Raw genomic sequence first — 15,000 nt, forward strand, 5'->3', positions numbered from 1 at the left:
CAAAAGCAAACGCAAAGAATAATGTATTGTCAAGATAAAAGCAACACTGCATTTTATAAACGACATAATGAGCACTAATAATACTATTATTATAGTATCTAATATAACTCTCTGGTCGTCCTTTATGGCACTACATTTCCTGTGCAGCTGTCAAATAAAATGACTTTCAAGAAGTAAACTAAGTATAGCATAGCATACCGTCATTTTGTATGTTGTGTGTGTGTAGTCTAGGTCTTGAACTGTGTGTGGTTTCTCGATTTCTATTTACATGTCAAAACCGAAAGAGAAAAAAAAAACGTCTGTTAATAATGCAATATATATATATATATATATATATATATATATATATATATATATATATATATATATATATATATATATATATATATATATATATATATATATATATATCTATCTTCCTTGTACATGGAAACAGATGGAGGGAGAAAACAAAATAAGGTATTTTTAGTTCTTTCATAAAAACCAAGGTGTGTTTATGTATAGAGCCGATCTAGTGCTGAAGGACTAGAATAGAAGCGTGTAATTGGGTTTCTTCTCAGGGAACCTAAAGGGTCTATTTAAGACACGCAATAGGGTTGGAAATGTTGCCGTTAGAGATGGCATGTTCTGTTTCTTTGAAGTGTAGAGGCAGACAACAACGGTGTTCACCACTCAATACAAGGACGACAATAAAAACCCGCCAGACATCCAATCAGCACCATGTGACCCCCCACCCACCTTGACCAACCAATCAGCAGCTCTCCCCTTTCCGGTTATATCCCGGCGATAAATAATTGCACTCATTTAATGTGTCCCCGCGCGGCACCGTAAATGTCGGCCATCGCTTCCTTATGTCAGAGTGCCATCCATCGCGGGCCAGGCAACGCTAGCCGATCTCCGAATGATAAAACCAGGAGAGAAGAGAGGTCCACAAAGTGTAGATGTCCAGATCTTCGGCGTCAGTCGAGGGCGCGGATCCGTATGCAACGAGCATGTTAAATATTCATTGACAAGCCTTTGGAAAAAGAAAAAGAATCTCACATCCCATGAATCTGTAATTCCATCGAACTTAAACAGCCAAATCCATAGTGGGAGAGGTCCACAATTGGAACTGAAACAAGAGAATGATAATACATCACATCTATATCGCATCACTCTATAAACCTTCTGCTGTTGTGTATGTGTGTTGTACTTATACCTCTAGTGGTCTTTTAACTATAATTATTATTTGTCATGTGTCAGAGGACATACCGGCAACATATTTTACGCATTCAGGCTGGCTTAACGTAGACAAATGTTAGGATTAGACCTACACTCTGTGTTAGCACTAATTTATGGTAAATTGGCACATTTATAAATAAGACAAAATCACACACGCACACACACTCGCGCACACACACACACACACACACACACACACACACTGAGCCACACACAGAGACACATACACACACACACACACACACACACACACACACACACACACACACACACACACACACACACACACACACACACACACACACCCTATTACATTAATATCTAAAATGTTATTGCAATCCAAAATCGGGTTCAGTAGCAAAGCAACATTTTCTTGCCTGTAGCACTTTGAGATTGGTCCCAATGAAAGGCGCATTATAAGTTTAATTCAAGTTCAAGAATATTATTTCAAGAAAAAAGTGGCAATTGTGTTAACCAACCACACATACAGTCACACACGCAGACATAATTCCTTGGTTTGGCACCTAGAAATCAGGTTTGGCAAATGGTGGTACCTACAAGAAGAGTTCATATCGTTTGGAATAATTTCTTTCGTTTATTCTTGGTAAGCCCTTTACAGTATGTAACAATATATCATGGCCTCTGATTGGCTGATTTAGGTGGTCTCAGTCAGGTGACAGCTACAGAGTTGGTTCCTTCACTTCACCAATATAATATTATTTTGAATAAATCGGTTTTGTTGTATTATATATGGTATAGATGGTCTAATCTAAACCAGCAGTGAAAGAAACAAACCCGGGTCGATTCTCTGTTTGGCCGTCATAGTGTTCAGGCCTCATCCCTCCTCCCAAGTAGAACTCTTTCACTCAGATTCAAAATGATTGATACAAAATTATTGTTCAGAGCAGAACAGCATTCAAAGTTCAGGGTCACTATGTCTCGACTCTGAACCGTACGTTTCATCTGAAGGTGGGAATTCCTGCTATTTCTTACTGCTTAAAACATCGTCTTCGCCTGTCCTGTCCGGAGTGCCGCAAGAGTCAGTTCCCTCCTGCGGAAACTAGAATCTGAGCCACTAAGGCCGCCAACAGGGGCCCTACCCAGGCCCCATCACATCCCAACCTAGAGCCCCACCCAGCCATCCCCAGACGCCCAAGTCCCACCAGAACCCAACTTCAAAAACCCATCAGGGCTCCCTTCTCCTCCTTCACCTTTTCCACCGTCACCATCAGCCCCCCCCCCCCACACACACACACACACACACACACACACAGGGCTACACGTCGGTGCTGATGCTGCAGCTGCGCGTGAACATGTCCCTCATGGTGACAGCCCGCGTCAGGTGGTTCTTGCGGTAGCTGGACAGGCTGACGGGCACCGGCAGGTCCAGCTCCTGCGGCCCGCCCCGGAAGCTGAGGCGTTCCCCCCCGTTCCTCAGTCCGTCGGGGTGCGGCTGGTGGTAGGTGTGCTGGGGGAGGGGGTGGTGGGGCAGCGGCTGGGGGTGGAGCTGCAGCTGCTGCTGCTGCGGGTGGAGCTGAAGGTGGTGCTGGGGCAGCAGCTGCTGCTGGGGCTGGGGCTGAGGCTGCGGCGGGGCCGGGGGGGCGGGCTGCAGATAGAAGGGCAGCTCATAGTGCGTGCAGGACGGGCAGATGGTCTGCGAGCGCGTCAGTTTGCGGGCCAGCGGCGGCGTGGTGAAGAGGGCGGGGCCATTGGGCACGGCGGAGGAGGCGGCCGCCGCGGCCGCCACGATGTTGTGGTTGGAGTGGACCGGCGGGAGGCGGGACGTGACCGCGAAGTCGGGCTCCTCCTCCTCGGATTCCGACTCCTCCTTCTTACAGCAGTAGTACTGGGGTCGCCGATAAGACAAGGGGGGAGGAGGGGGGAGAGGAAGGGAGGGGAGGAAGACAAAAGGGGAATAGACGGTGAAGGACATAAAAGGACGAGGGGGAGAGGGAGAGTGAGGGATGGAAGGAGGGGAAAAAGGGCAACGAAGGAGCGAGAGAATGGAGGGGAAAAGTAATGGAGGGTTTAAATGTAGAAAAACCCAGAGGTGAATCAATGCAGAGGAGAGATGGGAGTGGGGGAGGGCGGATGCAGTGTGAAGGACAGTGAGGGAGAGAGGAAGCAGGATATTACAAATACGAAGAGAGACAGATATCAGAAATACAACAATTACTGGTTTATCCTTTGCCTCAGTTTCTTTGCAGTTGCAACCTCGCAAGTAGGATTAAGCTCTAGATACACTATAAATTAATCCTATTAACTAATCTTTTTGCATGAATGTGCATACTTGGCATATTGTCCCCACTTAAGTCTCTTTCAATCTCTAAACGTCTGATTGTCCCGGACCTCAATAAAGGGCATCCACTTCCTCCCAGTTGCCTCGTCATGCCATTGCAGAGTAATATCTGCAGGGGAAATGATTACAAGTCCCACTACAGCTGCCCATCAGAGCTCTTTCACTCTCTGGCAACTCGTTTAGAAGATCGAAGGGGCTCTTAATTTGAAATGAGTGAGTCAAGCAATATCAGTCTCATGTTACATGATAACAAAAACGAACAACCCTCACACAAATTGCTGTTATACATGTCCATCATGGCACCCATTGCACTTCTAACCTCAGCCCCCCCCCCGCCCCCCTCCTCTGCACCAATCCGAGCTCCTTCGTTCTCTGGCTTCTCGTTTAGAAGATGGAAGGGGCTCTTAATTTGAAATGAGGGAGTCAAGCAGTATCAGTCTCTCCCAATACCACTTCCGTCTCAAGGTTTCCTCCTTGATAATTAAAGAAGTTTTTCCTTGTTTTTTGGAGCAGCTAGTGTTACGATGGTGACATAAACAGGGCCAGTGAACACCTTTAAGACTATAACCGTGATTAAGGGCCATACAAAATGGTCTCGCCTTGTCAATGGTGAAACACACCCACTCAACACAGCATGTTTGTATTTACCTGCAGCCTGCAGTAGCAGAGGACTGCGATGATACACAATAAGATAACGGTCGCTAGGATACCACCAGTGATCACCACAGTCCCGGCTGTCATTCGAATGCCTCTCCATCAACACCCTGAAGAGAGAGAGACAGAGGGACAGAGAGAGAGAGAGAGAGAGAGAGAGAGAGAGAGAGAGAGAGAGAGAGAGTCAGAGAGAAATAATAAAGACAGAGAAGGGGAAAGACAGAAGGAGAAGAAAGGTAGGATAGAAGAGAGACAAAAAAAAATCTGTAAAAAGAAAACTTTTTTCGTACAGGTTTTTCATACTCAAATGCTGCTCAATCTTTGCTTTAACAAAAAAACAGATTATTATAGTCCCAATTGGTTTTTGAATGTGACCGTCTTTGCATCATATGTCGCATGAATATAAGCCTTTTCTCACGAGACTCTAAAATAGCCAAATAGTCGCAACATTGGCTACCTTAGTTTTCCACTGAGCTGCAAAGACAGAGCAGAGAGAGGATACAGTAGGACAAGTACTGTAAAAGTGAAGCGGGCCAACGCACAGTGGAAGTTGTGGAAGAAGAAGAGATGGTTGAATGTCTCTGAGCAAACAAACAGTGAGGCCGCGAGACACAGGGAACAGAGGGGGAGAGAGGAGAGGGGGAGACTAACGAGGACACTGAGGGCCGGGCGTCGGGCGGGTTTCATTAAGTGGATTATAACCGCACATCGCCTCACTCACACTCATTGGATTAGCCAGCAGTTTGGAGAGCGCTAATAGAATCACCCAACAATGGCCACTCACATTATAGACTGCTGTCAGATTGAGACACAACCAGGTACCAACACAGGTGTTAGGAGGGAGTGACAGAGACAGAGACAGACAGCAGAGAGAGGCAGAGAGACAAAGACAGAGACAGAGAGAGAGAGAGAGAGAGAGAGAGAGAGAGAGAGAGAGAGAGAGAGAGAGAGAGAGAGAGAGAGAAAGAGACAGAGTGAGAAAGAGATTGAAGGGACATCACGGATATGACGATAAAGTAGACACTTTAGCATGACGGCAGGGAGAGAGTCGATACAGGGGGGAGGGACGACAGGGGGGATTTGGACCATGAGCGATGGTTTTGTATGAGGTCACGGAAAAGGGGATGTAACACAATTTACTCCACAAATGAAAAAGATAGTGTAATGGGGAAATGGGGAAATGGCGCCCTGACGCGTTTCTCTGAGCGCTGCTTACACACGGAATGCAACGTTTAAAACGACACTGCATGTTTCTGCAGAGCACTCGCATAAGGCTGTCATGGGAATATTGGAGTAAGCATGTAAGTGTGGGTGCCAGTGTGCTCTGTTCAATGATAAACATGTGACTGACAGGGCATCAGGAAACTAGATAAACACAGCCAGGTACACAGTCGGTCGATTCATTCAGTGCATGTGCACTGGGGATTATCGTGTTTCTCTGGGCTCCAAAAAAAGAAGAGAGTGCCTGCTGCGATGAAAGGAGAAGTTTGGTTCATAATCTGTCTTTGAGTTTTGCGGTGCTATGATGAAAAAAACAAAACAACAACATTTTCCTCTAACCCCGTCGCCACAGGAGAGAAACTAAGTTGTTATCGGGCTACACAGACTTTCTTACTTTACTCTGTTTATTATTTAAAACAAAGGCTTCTGGTTATTCCAAATCAGTGATCACTGTAATAAAATTCCCGAACAAAAATGTTTAACTGGAGGGATGGAGAAAGAAGCATTGAAGCTGTGGACGATGAATTATGGACGTTGAACAAAAGGAAATACATAATAAATACATCAATATATAAGTCTTTATTGAATACAGAACCTGCAGCATTCAATCACCGTAAAAAATACATTTCAATAGCGAATGAAGATTAGAATGAGGTGGACAGTGAATAAGAGTGAATACAAATGAATATGAAAAGAGTGAGGGAGGAACCAGTTTCATGTTGAATGGGGAAACAAATGATAAGCCTTTATTTTCCTCTACCAGTCAGACGGATGTATCGTATTTGACACTGTTGGTATAGCTTACGTGACTCTCGACTGTAACTCAAACAGAGCAAGATAAATTGATCGTAACTCAAAACTGAGTTCAGGATGCTTCTCTCGTGCTATTCGATACACTGTAGTCAAAAACATCTCATCCAACTTCAGTGTGTTGAAGAGAATTGATATAGCAGAGGGGAAACTAAGGGCAGATAATCAACATATCATCTTGCCAATAACAAATCTATAAACAATGACAATGCTACAATATATTATTGTGACTATTGACTATTATAATAATTGCATATACAACCACCAGTGTTGTTTTTTGCAGGCAGGGTCTTGGAAGTACAGTCTATGTTCTCCACATCACTTTACCAGAGCACATTTCCAAATATTAATTGTATCATTATATTTTTTCATCACACAATAAACAGTATTTAGTTATTTATAATAACTTGTCTTATAATTCTCCTTGGCCTGAAGTGAGACATACGATGACTCTCGTTCAATCATTCCCCTCCCCAGTTTGAGGGCCTGCGGTGGACACTGCCAAACACGGCATTGTGGATAATTGCCTGAAACCAAAAATAGGCCCCTGCAGTCTTGTTGCTAAGCTATGACTGAACAGCCCCAAGCCATGATTGTAGCGGCCAGCACACATCAGCAGGGCTCTGTGTTGTCCAACAGACCTCAGACACATGCAGGAATAAGGTTGATTAATGTATCTTTGCAATATATAATTAATGATGGAGCAACTATTATAGCATGATACCACTGAAATATTGTATATACTATAATATAGTTAGTTAATCCACCATTCCACCTTTTAGTGGACCTCACGTGTTTTTTTACGCTATGTACACCTTCATGAAAAGGTGTGTCTGTGTATGGGCTCAAACTACTGAGCTTGGTCTCAGAGACCCTGGACCCCAGCACGGCGACGCAGGGGGACTGTTTATCATTCAGGACGGGCAGCTTTAATCTTTGGACCATAAACCAACCCTTAAAGCATCTCAGAGGCAAAGCCCAGGAAATTACTGTGTCGGGTGGCATGTCCAAACAATACGCCCGGCCCCTGTTGCTACGGATATCCGGAGGGGTTCTCGATGAAGTTAGCATGGATTAGACTCTCTGCTTCTCCCAGTCCGTCTGGAAACACAATCAAATATCTACGTGCCCTTCTCCAACTCTCTCTCTCTCTCTGTCTTCCTCTCTCTTTCGCTCTCTCTCTCCCTCGCCCTCTTCCTCTCTCTCTCGCTCTCTCACTCCCTCTCCATCTTCCTATCTCTCTCTTTTTCCCTTTCTCTCCCTCTACATCTCTCTATCTCTCTCTCTCTCTCTCTCTCTCTCTCTCCCCTCTTACCTCACCTCTCTAACCACCCCCTCAAGGCTCAAAATAGGCCAGGGTTCTAATCCAATCACAGAGCCACATCGTTCACTAGTTGGATCGATAGGAAGACATAACACTAGCCTAAGGAATGATGCTCAAAGTACCGCAAAATAAAAGTCGTCCTCATTCAACATCAGTCTGTCAGTCTGACACATCTCCTGTGTTTTGTGCCTGTATGTTTTGTAATTTTACTGTATCATATAAAAACTAAGAACACTATTTAATATAGATAATATTTAAAAGATTGAATTGGTGATGATCCAACTTTGCATGCAAGCCAACACGCACACTCACGCACGCAGACACGCACACAAACACACACACACACACCCACCCACCCACACACTAAAAGCAGTAGCTAACATGTTCAGACATAATCAGATTAGTGTTGGAGATGCATCGCAGCGAGGCGACAAACACTATTAATTATTCACAACACAGCTGAGTGTAAAGGAGAGGGACCAGAAAATATATATAATTTTCAATAAACCCACGCACACACACACAAACACACACAAAAACACCTTCCTCTTCCCCGCTCAGACACTTTGCCAGACTGGACGGCTTGCAGGAGGTAATAGTTGTTGACAGCTTCTCGCTTGCCCCGAGGGAAGAGATCCAGGGGGGAACCCGACATGACGGGAACCCTACTCTCACACCCCTGAACTGTCAAAGCGGGAGGCGCCACACACATCGCGACACACAAACATAACAGGACACACAGACCCACGGACACACCGCAGTGACACCAGCGAGGTTGTAGGTTTTAATCCAAAATGTTTGGTGGTTCCCTTTGGGGGACCGCAATCCTGGAGTTTGTTTTGTGTTGAGGTGGTGTGTGTGTGTGTGTGTGTGTGTGTGTGTGTGTGTGTGTGTGTGTGTGTGTGTGTGTGTGTGTGTGTGTGTGTGTGTTTGCAGTGGCGTAACTATCGGTAAGCAGGGTATGCGGGCGCGTATGGGCCCGGGCCAATCAGGGCTCCCCAAAAAAAATAAAATAAATAAATAAATAAATTGCTCCATACCCCCCCCCCCCCGTCAACAATCGCTCCGAACCCCCCCGTCCCCCCGTCAACAATCGCTCCGAACACCCCCCCCCCCCCCCCCCCCCCCCGTCAACAAACGAACGAGGCCCGCCTTCAACATCCTGCATACGGGCCCGTCGTTGCCTTGTTACGCCACTGTGGTGTGTGTGTGTGTGTGTGTGTGTGTGTTTGTGTGTGTGTATATGTGTGTGTGTGTGTGTGTGTGTGTGTGTGTGTGTGTGTGTGTGTGTGTGTGTGTGTGTGTGTGTGTGTGTGTGTGTGTGTGTACAAAGTGTGTTTAGTAAGCGACTTAGTTATACTCACTCAAAACATCAACGCAATGTCACAAATTACATTTTGAATTCCTACTCAGAACAAAAACAGGAACCATGGCAGATATTATTGGCAGGCATGGCCCATCCACTGTCTTTGACCAGAACCAAGTCAAAACAATGCACATGCTGACATTTTGGCTGCAAGGTTGTAAAAGACTCCAACGAGGAGCAAGGGTTTTACCCTGGAATGATGATAAACCATAAAAGGTTGTTATGGTCCTGAGGTGTTCTGCTGTAAGCCATGGGGGTACATTTATGTAATGATCACCCCTCGCAGCTAATTATAGATGATAAAGGGTGCTATTAGCTGGTGTGTGAATATAAAACGAGGAGGATATTGCCCAAAGCCTAACTATCACCCAGGGGTGACTTCATTTAATTACACCACCTGCTTAATGCCTCTCATAACAACCTTGATTTGGCCGGCTGCTGTTCAATAATGTGCGGTCCCTTCAACGGCCAACGCCTCGCACCTGAAACACCTCTCTTTGGGCCACTGACCTCTGCTCCTCCAAGGAATGGCCTTCTCTGCTTTGTCCAGACGTCTTCGAAAATCAATTCTTTCCAAGGAGGCGCTGAGTAGTATTTTAGTTTGTTGCTCCGAAAAAAATCACTGAGCGCATTATTCATGAGTTTCCATTTATGCCACCGGTAGAATGCCAAAGAATGACAAAAAGTGTTTGACTAATTCTGTGAATCTGGCTCCTTGAAACAGGACAACTTCCTCCGCTGTTTGTGTGTGTGTGTGTGTGTGTGTGTGTGTGTGTGTGTGTGTGTGTGTGTGTGTGTGTGTGTGTGTGTGTGTGTGTGTGTGTGTGTGTGTGTGTGTGTGTGTGTGTGTGTGTGTGTGTGTGTTTGTGTGTGTGTGTGTGTGTCTGTGACTGAGTTAGAAGGACAGAGAGAGAGAGAGAGAGAGAGAGAGAGAGAGAGAGAGAGAGAGAGAGAGAGAGAGAGAGAGAGAGAGAGAGAGTATGTTTGTGTCCCTTCACATCTAGTCACTTATTATTCATCAAGCTACATTTTTGGTATACTGATTAAGAAACAAAACTGTATGTCCAATTGAATCCACAACAGTGCACACTCTATCCATACACAATGCATACTCCCAGAGCCCACATCATCTTCTTTCTTTTCCCCAATTATTATCAATATTTATCTACTTTCAATTAATTTAGCAATAAATTTGGCAACAAAATCATCATTCAGCTCTTAACAAAATCCAAATCCAGCCATTTTGGTTTGGTTAAAGTCGAGGTTTGTCAAAGCAATTATACATGGCCAGAAAATAGATTAGGAATACGCTCAATTAAATCAGTGTTGAAACAATTCCACATACATCTTTGATATCAACATCGGCGGGCTCCTGATGCAAATAGGGGGACGGAACAGGTTCTAGATGAAGTTGTATGGATTACAGGCTGTTAAAGGATTAACCAAGGAGCGCTTTTACCTCATCAGCAACAGATACAGCAGTGGTCAATATGAGAATTTGGAAGAAAACCCACAAACACATTACAAACCGTTTCAGAATCCAACCCCTGGTTACATCAGAACTTGGGTTGCTAGATCTATGACAGATTATGTACCCATCATACAGACATATTTCGTTTTACACTTGGTTAGACAATCGTGATACACTCACAGTTCTGAAGTCTCTGATTCATGTATTGTTCTTCTGTTCTGCAAATAATGGCAAGGAATTAATAAACAATAAACTGAATGTTTTTTTGGTAAGGGGGTAGGTTAAATATAGAGATCCATCTGTTGACTAACAGAAGGCGTAGGTTATCACGAAACATCTAGGCCCACATTATCCACAGCTCCCCATGTAAATGCTAAGTGCGTACAATCAATTGTGTGCGAATTGCAGAGCTGACGTTGTGCATTCTCTAGAACTGCTGAGGCACGCGAGGCAGATACGCCATTCATCTATTCTGCAAGTGCTAGTGTAAGTACTCTCTCCAAGGATCAACCAACAGAACCCGGGTGCAACGCAAACATTCCATACAGCTGCGGAAAAGGTACAAGCCCTTTTGTTTGTAAAAAAAATGTAAGAGGCTGCCAATGTATGCTTTTCTTGGTCCATATAACGGTTTTTATTGGCCCATATAAGGACATGTGTTGGCAAGTATAAGGGCGTGTGTAGGCCCATATAAGGGCGTGTGTTGGCCAATATGAGGGCATGTGTTGGCCCATATAAGGGCGTGTGTTGGCCAATATAAGGGGCGTGTGTTGGCCCATATAATGTTGTGTGTTGGCCAATATAAGAGTGTGTCTTGGACCATATAAGGGCGTGTCTTGAGCCATATATGGGCATGGGCTGGCAAATATAAGGCAACTTTCTGCTGCCTAAATTAAAGAAGGACCCTTCAAGGATGCTTGCAAAACAATCCTATGTCTCTCTCCAATCGGGGTGGGGGGTGAAATGTTTTTCTAAATGTTTTTGTATCGTGCACACATGCACGATACATAGACATGCACAGGCACGATGACATGCACACACACGCCCACACACAAAACACAGACTAAACATCGTGTCAGGCCACTCACACCCCACTGCCTGCTAATTCCCCTCACCTGTCTCTAATCACCGTCATCTGGCTGCTCTGCAGATATTAAAGACTCTTTTCCCTGCGCCTCGGGCCCCATCAGTCCCCTGGGGCCTCTCCTCTCACCCCCACAGTCATGTGTTTGGGTCTATTTACGACCTTCATCCGCTGCTCAACTTTGATGTTATTCATTTCCAACCTTGAGTTCTGCCTGTGCATTTTCTTTTGTGCTGATGCTGATGAGGTTCTATACAAGGACGTCATGATCTGCTTCAACTGTAGACAGTCCCCCGCTAGGATATCATTACGCACGCACATAGTCATGCCGCACACACACGTACACATACACAAACACGTACAGAGGCAGATGCACAAAAACAAATACACACACACACACACACACACAGGCAGATGCACAAAAAGAAATGCACACACACACGCACACACAAGAACACACAAACACTTCTCCCCACACAAACACACACACACACACACCTGCATGCAGGCAGACTCACACAAAGACACACACTAACGCAGATAAACTCAGGCAAACGCAGACACACACACACACACACATACACAGACAATCACAAACAGACAGACACCATGCTGTGTACACTCGTGTGCACACAAACCGTATGTCTGGTTGCCCGCCTACATCATCACACTGAACACAGACTAAGTTTGTGTGTGTGTGTGTGTGTGTGTGTGTGTGTGTGTGTGTGTGTGTGTGTGTGTGTTTGTGTGTGTGTGTGTGTGTGTGTGTGCGTGCGTGCGTGCATGCGTGTGTGTGTGTGTGTCTTTGTATGTGCCCTCTCACTTGAACACACACACCTGTACTCAGACACACACACACACACACGCGCACACACACACACATACACACACACACAAAAACACACACACAAATGTACAAATGTCACGGCCTAGCGAGGGGAAAATGCAGGCAGTTGATAAAGCGACAGATTATCAGGTGCTCTAATGACCTGCAAGAGGCTGACTCATAACACCCACACACATTACTGTGCTGTGTGTGTGTGTGTGTGTGTGTGTGTCTTTGTGTGTGGATGTGTGTGTGTTTGTATGTGTGTGTTTCTCAGGGGGGGTGGGATGCTGTGAGAATTACTTTAGAAAGGAAGGCGAAACACATGCTGGTTGCTGCACACACAAACACAAACACACGCACACACACACACACACACACACACACACACACAGACACAGACACACGCACACACACACACACACACACACACACACACACACACACAGACACAGACACAGACACAGACACACACACACACACACACACACACACACACACACACACACACACACACACACACACACACACACACACTCACACACGTATTCCCGCCCCAATCATAATCAGTGGAATGTTTGTCTTCTGTGTCGGAGTGACCGTTCGGATTCATGCATAAACTATCTCAGCAAGCTTACACATGGATGTCTGAACGTTTTAGCTAATTTGACGAAATATTATGACGTTATATTTATCTGGTTATTATTTTAGATATGAATATTTATTTATTTGCTTTTACATTTTTCTTATTCTTTCTTGTTCTTTTCTTGCCCTTTTATTCTTAATAAAATGAACACAAGGTCGTTTCCATGTGATTACTGATGTGCTGCATCGTTTTTACTTCTCCTTATGGCTCTCGGTTATATCAGAAAATTAAAGCTGAACAAATTAACATCAAGGTGAAATTGCAGCAGTGAGAACAACATATTTTGATTGAACAATAATAATATGCTTTCTTTTAGTCTTTTTCCTAATGTTTCCCTCACACAGCAAGACACACAGAAACACAGAGCAAGCGTCATGCATTATAAGGATGCTTACCGCACACACACACACACATACACAAACACACAAACACACGCACGCACACACATGGATCCTCTTCCCTCTGGCAGGCCTGTTAATGGCGGCACAGGCCCGCCTGAAACCTGATTCCCATTTCCCTGTCCTCTGAATCAGATAAGACGACCGAATCACATTTTCTTTGTATCACTTGACAAAGAGTCAATTCTGTTTGAGGTTATTATTCTTCACTTACTTCGTCTTTTGTATTTCCCAGTGGCGATTGTCGGTAACCTGGCAATATATTAGCATAAAAGGATTCTATAATTACATATGCACATCATCAACACGGTGTTCATAATAACGTTCAGCACTTACTGGTGGCTTTCGGACCAGCGACGGCTGACTAACCGCTTATTGACTGTTTGCTCATGCGAAAGATAAGAGTCTATAAAATGTAAATACTAAACCCTGCGGTTGGCGAGCATTAACTTCAGCCCGGCCCAGAGTTCAAGTCCCTTAATAATGCAGGGGAGTTAAAATCAATGACTTCAGTGTTGGCAATGGCATGATGTGTATACCCAGTAGCTGGTCGATGTAAAGGCATGGTCAAAACTCTGAACCCAAATGGACCCGGTTCTGTAGCTGGGTGAGCATCTACTGTATGTTATGTCAACATTCAACAGAGACGTTGAAAAAGTATACCCCTAAATACGAGATTCTCATGCCACACAACCCCGCTAGCTCCTGAGCAAGCGTGTGTGACTATCCAACACACTTTGTATTTACTGGATGTGTTACACCCATGTGACACAGACTCTGTCAAACAACATGACAAGCCTTTAGGCCAGATTGGCCCCCAAAGTGCTGCCATTACAGAGGAGCGAGCAGAGAGCAACAAGCTCACAATCAACACGAGAACTCCCTCCATGAGCCCCACAAAGCACGGCGCTCAAAACCAGATTGAGGTAATTCAAAATCTTTGTTGTTTTGTTATTATTATTGCGTGAAATTATAAAGTATACTTTTCCAAATAGAATTTCAAGGCTTGTGTATCTCACTCGAAACATATGGATGCATTCTGGTCCAAATAAAAAGTCTCTGTTACAGCCAGCTACACAGAGAGATACATGGGCACACACACACACACACAGACACACACCCTAACACTGGCAATATGCCAAAGGAAATGTAGAAGCAAGGTAGGGTAGAGGGGATCAAATAAAAAAATGACATAATCTGTTTATACCTTGCCACACCCCTTGATAACGTGGGCTAAACGAACACACAAACACACACGCACAGACTCACACACACACGCACGTGGGGACCACACACACACACACACACACACACACACACACACACACACAAACACACAAGCACACACAGACACACACACACACACACACACACACACACACACACACACACACACACACACACACACACACACACACACTGCACAGTGTGCAGACACAGAATCTCAGAAAGCAGTTTGATGCACAGAAGACAAACCGATTCTTCATCTGCACATTGCAGTGCTATCCTACAGGGAAGTGTATGCATGCATGTTTGTGTATTCTGTACTGTGTGTGTGTATTTTCAGTGTGCGTTTCAGTGGGTCTTGTGTGGGTGGACAGTGTGTTGTTTGCAAGGCCACTGCAAAGGGCAGCTGGACATCTCTGCCCGGTAGCTGTCTTGTCCTTTCGTCAAGCTTTA

The 15,000-nt window shown here is 44.9% G+C and overlaps 1 protein-coding gene across 1 annotated transcript in view; it reads right to left on the bottom strand.

Annotated features, from left to right (window-relative positions):
• Positions 1-2,497: 2,497 nt before the first annotated feature.
• fam163ba (family with sequence similarity 163 member B, genome duplicate a) overlaps positions 2,498-15,000 on the bottom strand; it is a 17,766-nt gene continuing 5,263 nt past the window's right edge. Inside the window, exons 2-4 of the mRNA XM_030355446.1 lie at positions 4,169-4,284; positions 2,816-3,067; positions 2,498-2,689 (exon numbers count right to left, since the gene is read on the bottom strand). Of these exons, the coding sequence (XP_030211306.1) occupies positions 2,498-2,689; positions 2,816-3,067; positions 4,169-4,261 (537 nt within the window). The 5' untranslated portion in view covers positions 4,262-4,284. The remainder of the gene's footprint in view (positions 2,690-2,815; positions 3,068-4,168; positions 4,285-15,000) is intronic.

This window comes from Gadus morhua, chromosome 4 (genome assembly GCF_902167405.1).
Source record: "Gadus morhua chromosome 4, gadMor3.0, whole genome shotgun sequence".
NCBI lineage: Eukaryota > Metazoa > Chordata > Actinopteri > Gadiformes > Gadidae > Gadus > Gadus morhua.